The sequence below is a fragment of the Microtus ochrogaster genome, chromosome 24 (assembly GCF_000317375.1).
Source record: "Microtus ochrogaster isolate Prairie Vole_2 chromosome 24, MicOch1.0, whole genome shotgun sequence".
In the NCBI taxonomy this organism is placed as follows: Eukaryota; Metazoa; Chordata; class Mammalia; order Rodentia; family Cricetidae; genus Microtus; species Microtus ochrogaster.
The window spans coordinates 17,651,306-17,671,941 of NC_022024.1; the positions used below are offsets into that span (position 1 = coordinate 17,651,306).

At 36.2% G+C, this 20,636-nt stretch overlaps 1 protein-coding gene across 5 annotated transcripts in view; it reads right to left on the minus strand.

The window, feature by feature from the left end:
- The window catches only part of Ppp1r12a (protein phosphatase 1 regulatory subunit 12A), a 121,567-nt gene that overhangs the window by 28,855 nt on the left and 72,076 nt on the right, over positions 1 to 20,636 (minus strand). For 4 of the 5 annotated variants that reach the window (XM_005358091.1, XM_005358088.1, XM_026784447.1 and 1 more), the window contains exons 5-12: positions 17,429 to 17,573; positions 12,059 to 12,133; positions 11,367 to 11,455; positions 11,059 to 11,216; positions 8,977 to 9,101; positions 2,235 to 2,450; positions 853 to 947; positions 470 to 574 (exon numbers count right to left, since the gene is read on the minus strand). In XM_005358091.1, the coding sequence (XP_005358148.1) occupies positions 470 to 574; positions 853 to 947; positions 2,235 to 2,450; positions 8,977 to 9,101; positions 11,059 to 11,216; positions 11,367 to 11,455; positions 12,059 to 12,133; positions 17,429 to 17,573 (1,008 nt within the window). Of the gene's footprint in view, positions 1 to 469; positions 575 to 852; positions 948 to 2,234; positions 2,451 to 2,823; positions 2,938 to 8,976; positions 9,102 to 11,058; positions 11,217 to 11,366; positions 11,456 to 12,058; positions 12,134 to 17,428; positions 17,574 to 20,636 lie in introns of all 5 variants that reach the window. The other variant, XM_005358087.1, reaches the window with a different exon arrangement.

The window sequence follows — 20,636 nt, forward strand, 5'->3', positions numbered from 1 at the left end:
GTCCTGGAACTAGCTCTTGTAGACCAGGCTGGTCTCGAACTCACAGAGATCCGCCTGCCTCTGCCTCCCAAGTGCTGGAATTAAAGGCGTGTGCCACCACCGCACGCCAACACCAAGATTTTAAATGGAAATACTTTCATAGCTCTGAGTTCTAGTTCAAACAGCAATGTTCTAGATCATGGACAACGGCTAAATCAATTATGACAATGATCTATTTCAGCTGACTTATTTAGTCAATCATAAGAAGTTCTTTAGAAGTATTAGACTCTAAAGGATACTTCATAATATACCAAGTTTAATTAAATATATACACAGAGAACGTTCACACCATCTTTAAATATATACTGTGTCTCTAAATTACAATTCAACGCAAAAAAATATGGTAGTTAAAAGATGTGCATAACTGATATTAAATTGAGGGCTGTTTTTATAAGAACATAGAGAAGCTACTAACAAATGACGTCATTACCTTCTATGGTAAGTGGTTCCTTCATTGATTGAACTATTCTTTTTAAGATCATCGTCCCATTTTCTTCTTGTGTAAGAACTACTTGTTCGCAAACTTGAAGAGTCTCTGCGAAAAGAACACCCTTCAGATTCTGGTAGATGCTGCATTAGTGTCTGTCACCTCTCATTTTGCAACTTTCCTTTCTCTGGTCCAGCAACAATGCCTTCCTTATCATTTATGAACACACCAAGCCTGTACACCCTTATCACCCAGGCACTGTGCAACCAGTGTTCTGAGAGGACACTGGAACCCCGTACCACATAATTACAGTCCTCACCTACTACACCACTGGTAATAATAAAGACTCCACAGGGAACACATAAGATAAGCCCTACCGCACATACCTGTTCTCTTTCTCTTCAATGTCAGATGTACTGGCTAGTCTCCTCGGGATTGTAGGTGCGACATACGCAAATCTTGTTCCTTTACTATCTTTCTCCTGACAACAGGAAAAATCACGCATGAAAAATTGTGTGTTGGAAACCTTAAGAAAAGGTTTTTAATAAGGTATACTTATATGGCCAGACAATTTACTGTTCACTATCTTCACAGTTTAGTTCCTGGATTTTAAAACTGATACAATCAATCAGATACTACAAAAGCAATGAAGAACAGCTGGCTCAACCAGTTTTCTTTTTCATTTTCCTTAGGTTAAAATTAGAAAATATATATAAGTGTAATAGTCAAAATTCATTTATTTCTTTTGAAGAAATAAGGTTCAAATCTAGTACGACAAGATTATGTTATATAAGCTGTTTGTAACTATAACAATCCATGATTTAAAATACGAAGACACTGAAAAGGAACATTAACTAAATCATATTGCTACAGTACGTGGATGAGAGTATGTAGTGTCAGTGATAATGGCACACTGCCAGTACACTTGGAAAAAATGGGCAATAAGTTATAGAAAAGCAAGAACATTGAAGTGAGTGAGAAAAATTTCATATCAGAATGCTTAACACATGCTAATACTCAGAAAAAGTAAACTGTATTAAAAAAAAAAAAACCTAAGAAGTACAATCACAGAGAATTCAGTAAGAAAACAATTTTGAGGAGCCCATTTGATGCAATATAAATATTGTCTTTCAAAATGTCATTAAAACTGTTTATGAAGACAAAGATACTTGCATCAGATCAGAAAGCTGGCCCAGCAACTGAAGGTGATAGATGAAAGTAATTTGATCATAATCACATGCTAGAAAAAATTTCTATTCCTTAACTCCAGAAAACATAGTCAATAGTAAATTAAATAAGTCTATTCAATCCCTAATACACTCTATTATAAGCAGTAGGGTTTGGGGGGCTGGAGAGATGGCTAAGTGCTAATAACACTCGATGTTCTTGCAAAGGTCTTGGGCTTGGTTCCTCACACCCACAGAGCTGCTCTACAATCGTCCCTCCAGTCCCACATCCTCTTGTGTTGTGATATATATCCACAGAGGCAGCAACACTCATGCAGAGCAAATAAAATAAATAAATCTAAAAAGATTATTGAAAAGAATTTTCAAAAACTTAGTATTCTTCCCAAATTTAAAGTTTTAAGTAAATGCAACTGACCTTCCTAGAACTCCCAAGACAGGTGCATTCTACACTATAAAGTTTGTGAATCAAGTTGATACCTAGTGTCTAATGATGCCTTGTAGAAAATGCATCTGATTTGCAGATTTTATGCTCCTGGAAAAGCAGTTCAAGTTTATTGAAAGCAGATTATGAAATAGATTACCTTTTCTTTATTGTCCAAAGAGGATGAGAGTCTTGGACTTGAAGCAGAACGTATTACACCTGCAGTGTCTTTTTCCTTCTGGGCCTCTTTAGCTGCGGTGATTTCCGCCAGTGCACCGTAACTGCCTGTCTTTCTAAGTCCTAACCTCCAGGACGCAGGGGACTCATCTTTTCTTTCTTCTTCTTTGGGAGAAATTTTTGTAGCTGACGTTGGAAACTGTTTTCATTTCATGAAGGACAAAAACAACAAGTTATCAAAGCGGCCCTCAGTTGGAAACAATCAGCTTACAGACAATGTCTACGACTTTAAGTGGCAATTTCAGGAGAAAACATTTACTAAGGTTAATTTCTTAAGGCAAAAAATACAAAGATCTAACCCTTAAAGAGTAAACAGACCACCTTTCCAAGGTTAGCGTTACAAAAACACACTACACACTTCATATCACACGGAGAATTATGATGCAGATACAGAAAAAAAAAGATGAGCACACGGTAAGGACTTAAACCATGCATCTTTTGAATCAACACTCGTACGAAGCTTGTTATATGCTGTAACCCAATATACATTCTTGCACATAGAAATGCCTCACCATGGATTTTTCGCCCTTACTGGGCACCAGCACAATGCCAGTTTTGCGCAAGCCCTGCCTCCATGATGCAGGATCTACTGACTCCACAGGCATGAGAGAAGCAATGAAATCAAACTAAAGCCAATTAAAATAAGACAGGTCAAGAGATATAGATTGAAAGTATGAAAAGAGAAAAGGGATGTTAAAAGAAAAAAAAAAACAATACTTTTTTTCTACATTTCAACTTTATAATAAACTAATGCATAGGAACTGTGTGGTGGCCTAACCTTTGAAAGACACTAAAACAAATTCCAGCTTCAGAAAGAGGTAATTAGGAAGAATCTAATAAAGAAAACTCCAATCCAGTTAACGGCATAGAGCCATACAGCATGAGTGAACAAGTTACTGCACATGAATTTGGTTTTCAGTGATGTAGACACACTAGATTATTTCAAATATAACTTCAAGTTTCTGCTGAATGTTCCTAATGAACATTAACTACAACATTTTAGTTAAAAACTATTTTTATGCAGAAAACTCTACTTTCAGGGTTTTCCAGCAGTACTAAAAATATATTAGTTATCCTTAAATAGTTCACGGTATCAACTTTACCTTATCAATTTGCAAATTATAATGTTCAATGTACAGAGTGAAGAGTATAACAACTAAATGTAACAAGGTCTTGTCTTTTTATTCATGGTCAAAATTTGCTAAAATCTGTAGGTTAACAATGTTCAGTTATAATGACAGATGCTAGCAGACCTTTAAAATTTTTCTGGTGCATTTTGTGATTAATTTCCATCAATAGTCTAGTTAGTTCACACTTCTCCAAATGCACACTGAATTATTTAAGGATATGAAACAAAGAAACAAGAACTCTAAGGACAAGTACAGTAACATGTCCTGGATACAACACAAGCTGTCACGATCTTATTTGTACCTACATACTTAATAAATAAAAAAAGCACTCCCATACCCCTTTTGGACATAGCATCCCAGGATGCAATTCAGGCTGACTTTGACCTGACAATCCTTCTGTCTCAGTCTCTCTAGTGCTGGGATTCTAGAAGTATGCTCACCATGCTTGGCTAAAAAATAGCTATGTAATTTTGTAACACATAGAAATGTATGCATGCACACGCGCGTATACACACACACATACGCACACATGCACACACACCAAGCCTGAAACTGTGGTGATATTCTATGCAGTGTGCTAGGCATTGGGTGAAATGCTTTTTGATTTGTGTTAAAAGTCTACACTTTGGGCTTTGCAAAACGTTGATCATGAATGAATGAATGGACCTATGCTCCAACAAGTTTATTCAAGGGCGATGAAATTGTGTTGTGTCACAAGTGGTGTATTAGATATTTTCTACAAGTATTTAAAAATGTTTAAGCTATTCTTTGCTTGTTTGCTATGTAAAAATAGGCAGTAAACTGACATTGGCTTACCAGACATATTTTATCAACTGCATCTTCTGTAAAATGAATTTTTCCCACCATGACAAAGCAGAAAGACGTACAGCAGAGGCCAACATGTAACAAATGTCTGCTCCTGTCTAGCTCTAAGCGAAGTTCTGTGCATGAGTTACTTTAACGCTTCACGTACACAATGAAATACTGCTATTACTCATTTAGACTAGACATAAACAGAGCAAGAATACCAATTTTGAAAATGACATCACTATATTTTAACAGTTGATAAACCTCCATATTAAAGATCAAGGATTTAGAACCAGATGATCCAGATGTTTAAAAGTACCTTTCATTTTGAGCTGGTACATGAAGAAACCTACTGATATTTAACTGTAATTACGTTCTGGAAATTTCCTTCTCTTGTTTGATAACAGGACACCATGTCTCCATTCTTACTCCTCAGAGCACTCTGTTTCTCTCTGGTTGACAACCTGACTGTGCTTACTCTTTCAACAGAAGAACTCTAAGAGTTAGCTTCTAGATATCCTTGCTTTTCTTCTTCTGCCAAGGGTTTAAAGTAGCTTTCTATTTCAAGGCAAATATTAAATTTACTAAGCGTATTCTAAAATTTGCGCTTTTCTAGTCCAGTCCAACCTTTAAATTCCTAGTCTTTTCTTTTTATTAAAAGATTTTATTTATTATGTATACAGTATTCTGTCTGCATGTATACTTGTGAGCCAGAAGAGGGCACCAGATCTCATTGAGGATGGTTTGTAAACCACCATATAGTTGCTGTGAATTAAACTTCTGGAAGAACAGTCAGTTCTCTTAACCACTGAGCCATCTCTCCAACCCTAAATTTCTAGTTTTAAATTAATTTCTTTCTCCCCCCCCCCTTTTTTTGAGACAGGGTTTTTCTGTGTAGCCCTGACTGTCCCAGAACTCACTTTGTAAACCAGGCTGGCCTTGAACTCATAGAGATCTTCCTGCTTCTGCTTCCAGAGTGTTGTGATTACAGGCATGTAGCAACATGCCCAGATTCTTAGTCTTAAATTTCTTAATTTAAAAAGTCCTTCTCTTCCTCCCTTCCTCCTTACCTACCTGTCATCTGTGTACATGTGTGTCATGGCATGTGAGGAGGTCAGAGAACAATTTATGGGATTTAGTTTTCTGCTTCTAATGCATGAATTTCAGAGACTGAACCCAAGTTTCCAGGTTTAATGGCAAACGTCTTTACCACTGAGTCATCTTGCTAGCCCTCAATTTAAATTCTATTTACCTATAGAATGGACCTCTTAAATTGCATTTGGAACTTAAAACTTAACATGTATCAACCAAATGCTTTTCCTTCCAAAATATCAGTTCTCTATTTCTAGTAAAGGCTCCAGTGTTATCTCCTCAATGTCCTCTGTTTAAAACTTTGCAGTCATGTTATTTTTTCTGTTATTCTCTTCAATCTATAAATTAGGGACCATGTTTCAAAAATTCCCTCTGTCTTTTAAAAGCCCATGGCTATGTCCCTATTTATAGACTTTATCACCGTGGGCAACCTTTCCTCCTTCTCTCATCACCATTAAATGTACCCACACATTAACTGCCGGAGTAACACTATATAGGGAATGAACTCTTACGGCACTGCGTACATATTTCCTGTGACCCTTACTATTATACAAATTATTATCCCAGAAATCAAGGCATTCCATAACTTACCCTCATTTCCTGTTTTACTCTGTATATAAGTGGATGAAGCCAAAGTGATCACTTCAGTTCCCTATTATATATCATGCCTGGCTGTTCACTGTTTGTTGTCAGTCAAGCTATGCAAGCTTTTTCTCGATGCAAGTGCTGCCTCTCCATCTCTCTCAAACTGAATGGACTTTCCTCACCTTTACGCATCCATCTACACCAGTACACTATACTGGTGTACTGTACGTACCCACAGCACAACTAAGTCTTCATAAAATCATTGCTTTGCTTGACAAACTAGGTTTTCAGTGAACCAGAACAATTAATTCTGAGAAAATTCTAAATTTTCACTATCTAGTAAACAAATATAGTTCACACTTCCTTGGTTCTGTGAATTGCAAGAATCCCAATAGTTACTTTGACTAGAGAAAGTTCTGTAAGCTTATTTATTTAATTAATTATATTATTAACTATCAATTTAAAGTCTGAAATTAAACTGATGGTTTATGTATTTAATTTCAGTTCTTTGTGGGTTTTTTGGGGGGTGAGGGGGTAAGGGCTGAGGGTAAAACCTAAGCATCACACATGCTAGGAAGAGCTCGCTGCTCAACTGCACCCCTAGACTAAGCTGATAGTTTTAAACATGAGATTCCCACAGATTATCATGCGGCATTATTCATATGCTTTTGCTCTTTTAGTTTAGGATCAAATCTTAAGCGAAGAAAAATGAACATATCTAATCGTTAGCTAAAATGACCTGGTATACTAAAGGACTATAAAGAGACATTTAATAACATGTTGCTTACTTCCATGTGTGAGCTAGTGAGTGTACACATACAAATCCATAGTCTAGGCTCTGACAGACAAGGCAGAACAGCCCAAGAAAACTTGTATCAATACTAATGCACTTTCAAATTCATTTATAAGTAAATTTGCATTTGTTAAGTCTCTAATTGTTTATAGGCAAAACCTTTAAAAAATACTTAAAGATACTAAATGCTAAAGTAGATAAAAGTTTAAATATTATATATAAATTATGCCATACTGTAAGACTCTTCTATCATCAAAAATGTTCAGATTTTGAGTAAGTTATATCTTTATGTTTTGTACAAATTGGTTATAAAATCTTAAGAATAAAAACTCAAACAATATGATCTTCAAGGTAAGTTACATGGGATTTTTCAAATATATAAATTATAGACGTGTATGTTTAATTCCACTTAATTACAGAATCAGGACTAAGATCTGAATTAAGCTTTTTTTCTTTACAGGAATGGTATTTTTCCACTAAGGTTACACAGATACAAAGTACTTTCCATTAGTATATTAGGTGTCAGCTAAGAGGTAAGCTATGTTTGAGAAGGAAAACTGAACACAGGAAGTCTACTGTAACTTTTTCTACATCTTTATGAAAAGAACTGCTTAGTTAAATTATCAAAAACGACATAGTTGACTTCTTGCCTAGATATTAGCAGTAGCATATGGGAACTTTAAATAATCCTATGGTCTTAGTAAACAATAAATCAAAATACCTAAATGAAAGAAACACAAAGTTAGTATTCTGGGAAGAAGCACACGACAGATGTAGACGTGAAATAGAATACAGATCAGTCGGACTTTGCCGATGCTGGTTAATCAGCAATCTGACAGCAATCTAGGAGAATCCAAGAAGCCCTCAGTCCTAGAGCAGTAAGGAAACAATTCACCCCTATAGCGTCTTGATGCTCTAACTACGCACCACTGACACCCACATATTTCCAGCACTGAGAACTGATTGATGTTCTTTCTTCTCTTAGGCTTTTCTTAGGTTGAGTTTTGTTTATTTTCTCCCACTATTTAGACAAAGACTCTACTACAAAGTTATAGTCCTATCAGTCAGGGTTTCAGAAGTTATACTGACTAAGGAGGTTAAAAAATTCTTATATATATAATTAGTGAGGATTTAAAATCAGTCCTCAAGTCCCCTCAACCCAAACACTGCCAGATACACAACAGAATGCATCTCAAGACAGAGATACAACAACCAAACACAACATCCAAGTTGTCCAATCTCTACCCAGACAAATCAATAAAAGTTATTACTGAAGCACAATCTGGAAAACCTAGCATAGATTATATTATTATATACTGTGGATTGCATCAATGTTAACTCTCCTATGTATGATTATTTTACTGTGGCAATGGAGGATAACATGTCTGTACCTAGGAGACACAAACTGACATAATCAGGGTAAAGTTAATGGTGACTGCAATATGTACATTTTTAAATGTTCTGGAGAAGGCACAAACAAGTGAGCTCACTAAAGGTAAGTAAGAGCTGCTGAGGACAAACATGAAGAAAACCGAAGGTTAAGGAAAGTACACTGAAAGCTCTTCCTTACTTAAGAGTGAGTGGCACACCACTAGGAAATAGCTTTGAGCTTTGCTGTACAATGGAGGGGGCAATAGAAGAAACGAAGCCAACATTTTGGGATTATCTTTCATCACTGGTCACGCTATGGTCTCTCAATTTTTTACAGTACTAATTTGTTTATCTTGGTTTTGTTTAGTAACAGGTGCAGAGGCCTGGTTTTTCCAATGTGCATTGCTGGCATACGACAGTGGCATGTCAGGTACTTTGTATAAACTGGAAACTTAGATTATTGTTTTGCCCCTTATTTGTGGGCCTTATTTGACATCATGCTGTGCTTTCCAAGGCGAAATTATTATTATATGACTCTAGTTAAAAGAGACAAAAAAATAAAAACCTGAGTTTCTTGAAAGAAAAGCTTATTGAAAAAAAAAACTACCATGCTTGTCAATTTTGATATTATAAAAGCTTTTGATTTCCTGCTGTACTTTATTAACTTTATATACTTTATTATCAATATAGTATCAATCAACTTACTATCAATTATAAAAGGCAAAAAAACCCCTCTATGCCACAGTTCAGAGGAAATTACAAACTAAGAGCAGAAAAATATGGTATGTTTTGAAACAACTATAAACATTGCAAACGATTTTAACCAGTTTGTGCAAATGGTACATAAACTGAATACATGTATGTTTCATAACAGAGTCTTGGCTTACCTTTTTAATAGGTGATGTAGGGGTACCCTGACTGGAAGACAGTGTAGGCGTCGTTGCAGCTGCAGGAGCTGCTTGTGTGCTGGAAGTGTGAGCATTAGTTACAGAAGCCATTGCTTTTGTCTTATCTACGAAAAACAAACAAACAAAAAATTTAAAGAGTTGAGAGTTTATAGGAACTAGGCTCCTGTAGCTCTTTCCCTATTACTATCAGTTTGTGTATGTGTGCGCGTGCGCACGTTTGCGCACATGTACGTGTATTTAACGGTTCTGTGAGTGTATGTTCACATGCATGCAGAGACCTAAAGTCAACATCCTGCAGTTTTTCAGTGAATCTGAAGCCTAGCAACTGCAGCTAGTCTAGAATTTCCTGTCTGTGCCTCTTGAAGGGGGACATCCCAAGTAGCCAGCATGTCTGCCTAGCTTTCCTATGGGCTCTGGAGCTCTGAATTCTGGTTTTATCTTAAGTTTTATCTGCTGAGCTGCCTCTCCAGCCCAGCAGGTAAGGTTGAAAGGAGTTTCTAGAATCTGTCTTTATGGATGCGGAACTTTAAATAACATTAACAAACAAGAGCACTTCAGTAACTCTTAAAACTAGAGCAGTGGTTCTCACTCTGTGGGTCACAACCATTGGAAACCATGAATTTCCAATGGTCTTAGGAAGTGAAATACCGTTCAGCAGCAAAATTAGTTATGAAGGAGCAACGAAAATAAAGTTATGGTTTGGGGTTCCTAAGACTATTGAAAATATGTGTTTCATGATGACTGTGATCCACAGGTTGAGAACTGCTGACCTAGAGGGAAAATCTTAAGTAACACTTAAAATTTGAATGCTTAGAAATATTAGTAAAAAGCATACAACAGTCATTAATTTTCTAACGAAGTACCTATTATTCAAGATCATTATTCCAATAAATCTTAAAAAAATACTTTTGACAACAGTTTATAGTCATATCAATACGGTCAAATGTCCCAGAGAATATGACTTTCTTGCTTGCAAGAAATCTGAAGTTAAATATGCACAACTTAATTTTTCTTGAAATAATGTACTTAACTTATAGAGTGTCATTTAAAAAATACCCACTGCTTCTATATTTAAACTGTTGTAAGCACTGGAGATAAACCAACCAAAGAAAGTTTCAAATACTGCATGAAGTTTTCATTCTATGAGAAAAAATGAACTCCTGTACAACCATTCAAAGTAAACTATGAATATTAAGACCCTGATATTATAACATAGTTGTCATATATTACTTGAGTGTACTATAAGAGTATAGACACGGAGCCAGGAGGTGGTGGTACACATCCTTAATCCCAGCACTCGGGAGGCAGAGGCAGGCGGATCTTTGTGAGTTCGAGACCAGCCTGGTCTTCAAGAGCTAGTTCCAGGACAGGCTTCAAAGCTACAGAGAAACCTTGTCTTCAAAAACCAGAAGACTATAGATACGATCTAAAAGATTATTGAAAAAAATCTCATGACTGCCTTTTGAGAAGGAAGAAAAGGAAAGCTAAGGTAGATTTTACAGGCAGTTGCATATAATATCTTTATTTTACTAAAAAAAAATTTGAAGTAACTGAGCTTCTAGAGTTATTACTTCTGAAATCTTAGTAATTAGAATATGAATGTTTATTGTATTACACTTTGCTATATCTTCAAATTTCTCAAACCAATTACTCCATAGCCTCAAAGGAAAGTAATCTCAGCAGCCCCTCCGCTCCTTGACCATTTAGGGAGAACTTGGGAAGCTGACAGAGCCAGCCTTCTAGATTACTGAATCACAGGAGCCAGTGGATCCCCGTGTTCTTGAATGCTGGGAAGCTGCTCAAACTCTATTCGTGCCATCCTCTAGGTCCTAGGACACGCTGAGAACCTCTGTACCTTCTTCAAATCTAAACACAAATCAGCAAGAAGTGGAGGGGAGCCACCACCTCCTGACAGGCAAAAAACAATAAACTCACAGGTTACCAAGACAGACACAACAGGTAGCAAGCCTGTACAAAAAAAGCTAAAACTGAAGCCTTTCTTACATTATTCCAAACTTCAAGAACAATACAATTAAAATGAACGGATGCTCGTAAGCTTACCGGCCTCCCCTTCGGACTCTGAGTCATCCTCCTCATCTTCCTCGCTGGAGCAGCTAGACTCATCCTTCTTTCCTTCCTCCTCCTCGTCAGCCTTTTCTTGTTCCAGAGACTCAATGCGAGATGCATTTTTCTCCGGTTCAATAATCAGCGTTTCTTTGCTGTGAAAGGAAAACAAACTTCAACAGATTGTAAACATCGAAGGTCCAAAAACATTAGAAGTTTTCCTTAGACACATGCCAGCAGCTTCAGTGGCCACGGCATTATTCCATCCCTAGCAGAAACCAACCATTGCTTCATCAATTACTCACTTCTTAAACGTCTTCTGGGGCTGATTATTTTCCATATTTGCTGTTGACTCGATTAGTGGAGATTTCTTATCCCGTTTTTCACTATGAAGCTTTATCCACAGTTATGCAAGGGAAAGAAGGGTAATATCAATTAGCACAGTACAGAGCATAAAGAGAATAAAGTTATTAAAAATGGCATTTTAAAAGGATATAAATATGAACTACAAAGAAAAAGCCTGAAAACCAGTTGGTAGTTTAAAACACAACAAACCCCAGGAATTCTAATCAGCAATAAAAAGAAAAAATGTCAGTCCTGTCTTCAGCTCACGGAAGTCAGGGTCCACTGTCTACTTATGGTGGTGACTGACAGTAACATATGTAGACTCTATCCCCTATTTATGGCATTCCTTGCCTGTTTGGGGCCTTCTATTATAAACTCAGGTTTATGGTCATACCTTGTAAGCATATTGTCTTAGGAAATTAGAAAAACATATTTTAAGTATTCATTTTGTAAAAGGCAAGACACAGAAACAGATAACCAACAATATGGGTGACCCTACCCCACCGTCCCTGTATTCTAGCCAATTGGCATTTTGTGATTACTAAGAGTAACTTTAAAACAGTATAAAATAGCACCACAACACCTCAACTGCTTAAAACTCAAAGCTAAGGCAAATTTATTAATATAAGTAATTTTTAGCCATCAAACATACCAGATTTTGTTTCTTTTGCAACTCTTCTAGATATCCTAAGATGTCTTCATCTGCTACATCAAAGGCTGTCTGGCCCTAGACAGGAAATGAGAAGTAGTAAAAATTCAATAAATCACAAATTGATAAATATAAATAAATCACAATTTTGAATAATCACACACATTTCATGTTCATGTCGGTATACATGCATGTGTGAGTACCGATGTGGAGGTTAGAGGGCACTGTTGGACCTGTCCTCCAGAGTCTCTTACAGGCCTCAAACTCAAAAGTAAGCTACGTTGGGCCAGTGAGCACCAGGGACATAAAAGTTCAGGCTACCCCACCCAGCCTTTTATAGGGTTCAGGAAACTGAACTCAGGTCATAAGACTTGCAAAGGAAGAACTCCAGTGACTAAGCTAACTCTCTATTCCCTGGAAACTGGTATACTCCAAAGCTACATGTGAAATTCATGTGTGAGAACAGCGAACACAATACTTTCCCTACATTTTAGTACCAGAATGGGCCAATGTTGTTTTGAGTATATTTATAGCAGTGACTTCACACTACAATTTTAGAAAACTTTTAACACCACAAAAGAATAAGCATATCCTAAAGTATCTGCCTACCTTCTTCCCATGTCTCCTAACTAAGACAACCACTAACCTACCTTGTATATATATTTGCTTGCGCTAAACATTTTACATGAATCGAACTATACAAAACTCCTTTAGATAGGTTTCTTTTATATGCTGCCAAGATTAATCTATGTTATAACATGTATTATTAGTTCATTCCCGTTCACTGAAAAATACAATTCCATGGCATGATGTACACATTTTATTAATCTGAATCCACATGGTCATTTGCTTTTGTTCTCTGCTTACAATAAGAAGCACTACTTGGATGAAGAGCAGGACTGCTCCCGCGGAGGACCCAAGTTCAGTTCCTAGCATTTACACTGGTGACTGCCTGTAACGCCAGTTCTAGGGGATCTGATATCTCTGGCCTGCATTTAAGTGCATATATTCACAAATACATATACATACAAATAATAAAAATAATAAAAATAAGTCTTTAAAGACACTGTGATGAAGATGCACTGTGTGTGTGTGTGTGTGTGTGTGTGTGTGTGTGTGTGTGTGTGTATTTGAGGGGCAATTTCCATGTTAAAAGTAAAATTAATGAGTGATATGGTTACTCTAGGTTTTGAAGCTTTTTAATTCAATTATTTCCTAAAACTTAAATGTTTGTGTGTGTATGTACGCTCGTGTGTGCGCGCTTATGCAGCAACTCCAAGCATTGCTTACTCTTAAAAATGAGTTCAAAAGAACACTTGTCAGCATATTTGTATTCCCTGTGGAACAACACTCAAGGTTTTAAGGTCACCTTTCTCTACCAAACCAAGGGGTGGAAGCTGGAACACCTCTCCTGACCAATTTCAGCCCGAAGCAGTAAAAACTAAGAATTAAACTGACTTCAAAAAACAAAACAAACCCCAAACCAAGATCTGTAATAAAATAACTGGTTCAGAATTTTAAGACAGAAATTCAGTTTTGATATATTGTACTCTCTGTACATTTAGTTCTAAAATGTTTGAAGCTCTATATTTTAATGCAATTTGTATTTTTAAATATCATGCCCTTATGTTCAAATAACTCACTGATTTCTTAAACACTTACCAAACCTTATGAAGAAAATCCCATTATAAATTTTATGAATTGTAATTACATTTTTGCAGTAGTTGAAATTTCTCTTTTTAATAGCTAGAAACTGGTTACTTTACTAACTAACCTTTCTTCTCATTTTCTCCCTTGATTAATGAGTCTGCTTTGCAAACAGCAGCAGAAAGAGAATGAAAACTAAAGTAAAATGTGGGCTATAAGAGAGAAAACATTTCAATGTAAAAAGCACCCCCACCACCTATCAACATGTATCAGAAACACAAGCACGGGCTGCATGCGATCTGCACGAGAGTCTGGGCATTATGAGACTCGTAGCTATCCTCATGTGCCACCGGCATCACCAATGGAATGCAAGCGCAGGAAAGCACACAGCTTGCTCAGGTGAAGCAACAGTACACAGCTAAGGACACAGGGATGAGATACTGGAAAGCAGGAACTTGTCAAATCAAAGGAACAAAACAAGCTGCTTGACAAATCGGTTCAATATACCTACTCATTAGCAGAGCCACAGATCTATCAAGGCCATTGACCCTAACTTTATCATCTCTTCATTTTTTTCTTTCTCACTCATTCTAAATGAATTGCTTTTGCAGACATGATCTCTTTAAATCTTTGGAACTACCGGTGAAGTGGGTTCTAAAAACTGTTGATGATTTTCAGTGTTCAGATGGGAAGTCTGAGTGATAACTGACAGCGTCATGGAGGTGAGGGAAGCAGACGTGGGGAGAGAATCCAGGCCTGCACTGCTGAAGCATATGATGTCACTGCACAGTATGCAAACATGAGGTCGAGCAGGATTAGGAGGGGAAAAAATACCTGTGCCATTAGCAGCAGAAATACCTAAACCTGTATGACATCGAGATAATAATATGCTCTGTTGTGCATGAACAAAAATTCCAATAAGAAAATTATCATCAATGATATTAAAGAGACAATAGGTACATTCTAGTAATTATTTTAATAAAAAGCAAAATAAAATTTTTATATTTAAAAACAATATTAAGAGTTAAAATAATGTTTTATAGTTTGAAGACAAATTAAAAAGTTGAGAAAACGTTTTACTGACTTTTAGAACATCATTTTCACATAGAAAGACTTTTATAGACTTTAGAGGATTTGTATATTTTCTATACTAACATTGTTTTCCACATATTATATTTTCATTTTTAAAAAAAACTTTCAATGTGTGAACATGTGTATACATGATGGTATGTGTTTGGGCCCTAAATCATGTTTTTTACTGTTAAGTCATGTAAACACTCATAGTACTTTAAGAGCCTTTACTTGATGTTTTAAAGAAAGCAAGTACTCATGGAAGGGGCCCGAAGACATGGCTCAGAGGTTAAGAGCTCTGACTTCTCTAACAGGGGAAAGAAGTTTAATTCCCAGAGCCCACACGGTGACTCACAACCATCTACAGCTCTTGTTCTAGAAGATTCAACTTCTGGCCTTTGTGGGCACTTTACATACACGGTGGAGAGATACATGCAGGCAAAACACCCAGACACATAAAATAAAAACAAATCTTAAAAAGTGTTAACGAAAGAAGGAAATAACATGATAAAGTCACATAGCAGGTTCACACAATTGCTACAAAAGCATCTGCTCTAATTAAGCCCAAGACAGGCCAAGCACAGAGGCTCTATAAATCTGGCACTGCAAAGCCTATGGTAGAAGAATCAAGAGTTCGAGGTCAGCCTGGACTACACAGTGAGTTGTGGATAACCTTGAACTATTATAGAAAGTACTTTTACAAAAATAAAAAGGACCCTAGATTGGTGCTACATGCCTGTAATCCTAGCTGGGAAGGCATAGGCAGGCGGATCTCTTTGAGTTCAAGACCAGCCTGGTCTACACAGTGAGTTCCAGGATAGCCAGGGCTATACAAAGAAACCCTGATTCAATGCCCCCCCCCCCCCCCCCCCAAAAAAAATCTTGCTGCCTGGGTTCTGTCCCAGCATCCACATGCTGGCTTACAGCCATTTGTAACTTAGCCAGTCCCAGCGAAGCCAACAACCTGTTCAGGTATCAGGCATGTAGGTGGTACACAAGCAGATAAAATACTTACACACATTAAAAAATTAAGGAAAATATAACAAAGAACAGAGAAGACGGCTTGACTCACATAGGAAAGTTATGTAACTATTGAATTTTTAAATAAATAAACCTAAAAAATTATGACTAAATATGGTATAAAAGCATTTAGAATTATCTACGTTATTTCTATTAAAATGTTTTTAAAGTCTTGCATTTTAAAAGAAATTTTTAGCAGAAATTAAAAAACAAATTGTAGAGAAACAATGGAAAAAAGAAACTAAAAGGAAGAGAGAAAAAAAAGAGAAAACCTTACAGTGAGGCTTTAGGAAAGTGTTCAGCTTCTCTGAGCACATCCCTAAAGCTGCAAACACAACTCTTGAAGTTGGTGAAGGGTCATGTCAGACAATGCACATGAAAAGGGCAGGGCATTCTGGACTATGAGGAAAGTCACTAACATAACAGAATAAAGAGATATGAGAACAAATCTATAGAAACAAAATAAAATTCAATGTTAGAAACTAAAATGATTTTATTTTCACGTGTAAATATGTATTATATCTAAGATAATTAATTATAGGCCAAATGCAAAATGAAATTCTTCTCATATAGATTATGTATTACATATGTCCCAGCCAGGGAAACATAGCATGTTATATTCAGAAGTTACATTATCTTTTTGGAAAACTGTTTCAATTAAAAAAAAAAAATCTTCCTTTTTAGTCTTTTTTGGAAGTCACTATTACTAAATAAACCAATTATTGATGCTACACATGTGAGTAGTGGGTAAGTGGCCTGTAATAATCCTGGAAGAAAGCTGGAATGCAGGCAGACCAGAGCTCATATAACAGAACACATACTCTAAGCTTTCAACTGTGAGTATGTGAAACCTGTCTACCAACATGGAGCAGGAAACTAACTAGCAAGAATACTGTGTTCACTGACAAAATGACACTATTTGAAAGGGAAAAATGATCCAAGAAACCTGGTAACTTGCTCTCCATGATTTTTTTAAAAACATGATGCACAAAATTTATTTTTTCCTCATTTCCTTTATCCAATTATGGATCATGAAGTAATTCCTTACCCACTGAACAGTTTTCTTGTCAGTGCTCTATCTCAGCAATCTCACTTCAGGATCCACTATCACTAACTACTGTGACAGGCTCCTAAGATTATCATCAGCCAGCTGAGGCAGTGTAAACCTGCAATCTCAGTACATGTGAGGTGGAAGCAGGCGTCAGTCTCAATATAAACTCAGTGACATATAGAACTCAGTCTTATATCAGACACTGTCTCCAAACAAACAAGCCCTAGCCTTAAAGATGATCAGTCAAAAAGAATGAGAAACACTCTACACTGTTCCAACTTCTACTGACAGCAGTAAACATTTAAACAAACACATAATTTCTTAATATATGAGTACCTAAAAATATAGTAGCTATGCAAGTCTTCAAATGTTCTGTACATGTATGATAAAATGATTACTCAAGGAATCCTACTCCCTTTGCTGCAGAACAGAGCATAAGCACCTCACGTGGAAGCTAAAACAACTTAAACGTGAATAAGTGGATTAATAATGGACAGCAGATAAAGGTCACATCATTCATAATCCTGGATTATATTGTGGTTAGAATTTTGTTTCTAGTGTTAAAATATGTTTAAAAGGCCTACCACTTTGTTGACCATCTCCATATCACACAGATTGTCCACTAAAATTCGACATGCTTCTTCTTTACCCCAATGAGCTGCAGCATGAAGAGGTGTCCAGCCATCATAATCTTTAATATTAACATCATAGCCTGCCTGTATTAAAAGTCTAAAGAAATTACAGTGAATTAGATAATCATTAAAATCTAAAATTAACAAACATGATAAACAGCCTTCTATCATGCAATTTAAGCACAATTAGCAATTTAATTCTTTTCAGACTTCCAAGTCCTCCTCCTCTTAATTAATTAACTAGGGCAAATGGAAAGTAACTTACAGAAGACACTTGAATCATTGCCACAATGAGCTTTTAATTAATGCTAATGATCTTAACTCTTACAGTTTGATATGACACTGATTAATTCTTGTTAGTATCACTTGTAAGTGAAAATTTTCACTGAGAAGCCCAGTTTTAAAAGTAAGATTAAGCACTATGGATCAATCTGTGCATAAAGCTTATTTGCTGCTGCAAGACCTATCTTTAGATGTCCAGATGATACAGCATCTCAGGCCAAATGTGGCCTAAAAATATATTAGAATCCAGGAAGCTTATTTTGCAATGCTTAGCTGCTTTGTATTTGAGGAAATGGTTTATGGAAGCTTTTTGAACCTTTATGATCTACTACAAAAAATTTCAAAAGAAACTGATACTCTGTTAGGAACAAACAAAGCGAAACACATATTTCAAGGTACTGAGTCTTCTATTTTGCATCAGTAGAAAGCAGATATTCCAATCACTAACAAGCTATAAAATAGAAATACATTCTTAATACAACGCAAAGAGTAATATAAATTAGCATGCCCTTCTAACTGCAAAGTGACATTGACCTTCATTGTATTCAGAAATTATGTTCACATAATGAACCTATAAGTTGCACATAGCACAGCCCAACACACAAGCAAACGATGCTTTACATCAGAAATCTAATATACTTTTACCTGACTCTCCAAGATGGTGAGCTTGAGAAGGGCTTCTGTTTACCTACAGGAGGTGGTAGTGACAGCTAATGTATAATCACCTATTTGTTTACTGTGAGAAGTGGTGGTTATGTGTACATGTTCACATCTGTAGTCACTGCACTCAGGTGGCTCAGGCAGGATGACTGCCGCTAGTCTGGGTTAAAGAGCGAGATTGTGGAAAACAAGCCAAAACATAAGAAATATAAACCGGCCTATTAATTAATAATATCTAGATATAGTGGCTATTTCCAAACCTAGCTCAGTACCAAAGCCATCTTAAAAACTTGGTTTAATAAAAAATATTCTCCAGGTCAACTATAGCACTATTGAATCAGCACATTAGGGCTCTAATTATTAGGGCTTTGTCCATCCAAATATATTTTGTGGGTTTTGAGACATACGACAAGCCAAAGGTGAGGGACTACAGCATGTGCCACCATGTCTGTTGGCCTGGCTGTCTGTCTATATCCATTCATCCCTAATTTTACACACAGGACGTTTTTACAAAAATAATACTTATTATAATACTCTTATATGGTTCTTATAATTTTGCCTGGCTTTTGTCTGCAGAACAGTATTTAAAAGCAATGATCTAAAGAACAGACTAACAGATGTAAACAGATCTCCTTTATTGTACATATGACCAGAATTTGTATTAATAGAGGGATAAATAACACTAGACTATTAGATAATAAAAGCATATCCTCATTAGGCAATATGAACTTTAACAATATGAAATTATAAATACTTTTGGGAGTGGGTGTAGAGGGAAGACTTTAGCAGGAAAATACATCTTCAACATAGTTCTCTAAATGTGCCAGGTTCTATGAGGACGCTTAGAAAAAAAAAACAAAACAAAAATTAAAAGAAGATAAAGAAGAATAAAGAATAAAGAAAAACAAAAGCACCTACACTCAAAGAGCTTTCTGATGGACAGCAAAATGAGACAACAAAGCCCAGTGCCCACAGACAGGTTCTATGGAGTTGCAAAGACGGCAGAGAAGGAAAGCCTTCAAAATCACACTGAAAGGAGCTGTGCATGATCACAGGGAGAGAAAGCAGAAGGCCTCATTTGGAATAGGTTTCTTGTTTTCATTATTTACTTACCTATTTACATAAGTTCCAAACACACTACAAACCATACCACATACAGAACATGCACACACACTAGACCACACCACATACACAATATGCTCTCACACACATACCACACACACAAACATGCACACGCAAAAATACACAGGGAGGATATTATCCCAAGCTGTACATTACTAATTAGTTTACAATACTACAGATTTTGACAACTCCATGAGAAGTTACATCTACGAATCTTATTTTTAATTTAATACTTATTTCTTCATTTGATTTTGACATTTCACAACACTAGCATTCTTTCTATAATACAAAGGAAATTTTCTCATGTATGTTTTAACTGCTAGAGTCTTCCATGGAAACTATGTACCATGATTTATTAAGCCATTCTTCTATTTTTATTACAAATTATATTGCCAGCACATAACTTTCTTCTTAAGTGAGATCTATAAGAAACTCCTAGAGGTAGAACTGCTGAGATAAGGAATAATTATTGCTTGGTAACATTCACATTACTTATTAATGGAGTTGAAAAATACAGAAAAGCTTTAGATTAGAAAGAAACAGGGAAGGACAAGAAAACAAATTAACCACATTACTATTCTAAGAGAGACCTACATTACTAAAGGTGAAATTAAAATGGTCAGGAAATCAGGGAAGGGCTGTTTATTGTTTTTATTAACAAGTTTCTCTCTCTCTCTCTCTCTCTCTCTCTCTCTCTCTCTCTCTCTCTCTCACACACACACACACACACACACACACACACACAAACACAGGAACATTGCCGCAAGGAAACTAGCTGATCAGCATACAGTCTTATAGTCACTGATGTTTATGAACTAATACTTAATATTATAGTATCAGCAAACTGAATTCTAGCATTTCTATAGTAAAAAGAAAACTATTTACATTTTTTATTCTCAACCTCTAGTCAATATGGAACTCTCCAATGACTCTCGTAACTTATCAGCCTGACAGATAAGATATAATGGTTGGCTGATACTTAAATCCATTTTATGAGAAAACTGTAACTGAAACAAACATAAATACCCAGAGAACAGAAATATTAAAAATTTGAGAAAAGAATTTTAGAAACAATCTGTTTTCCTCTGAGAACAAA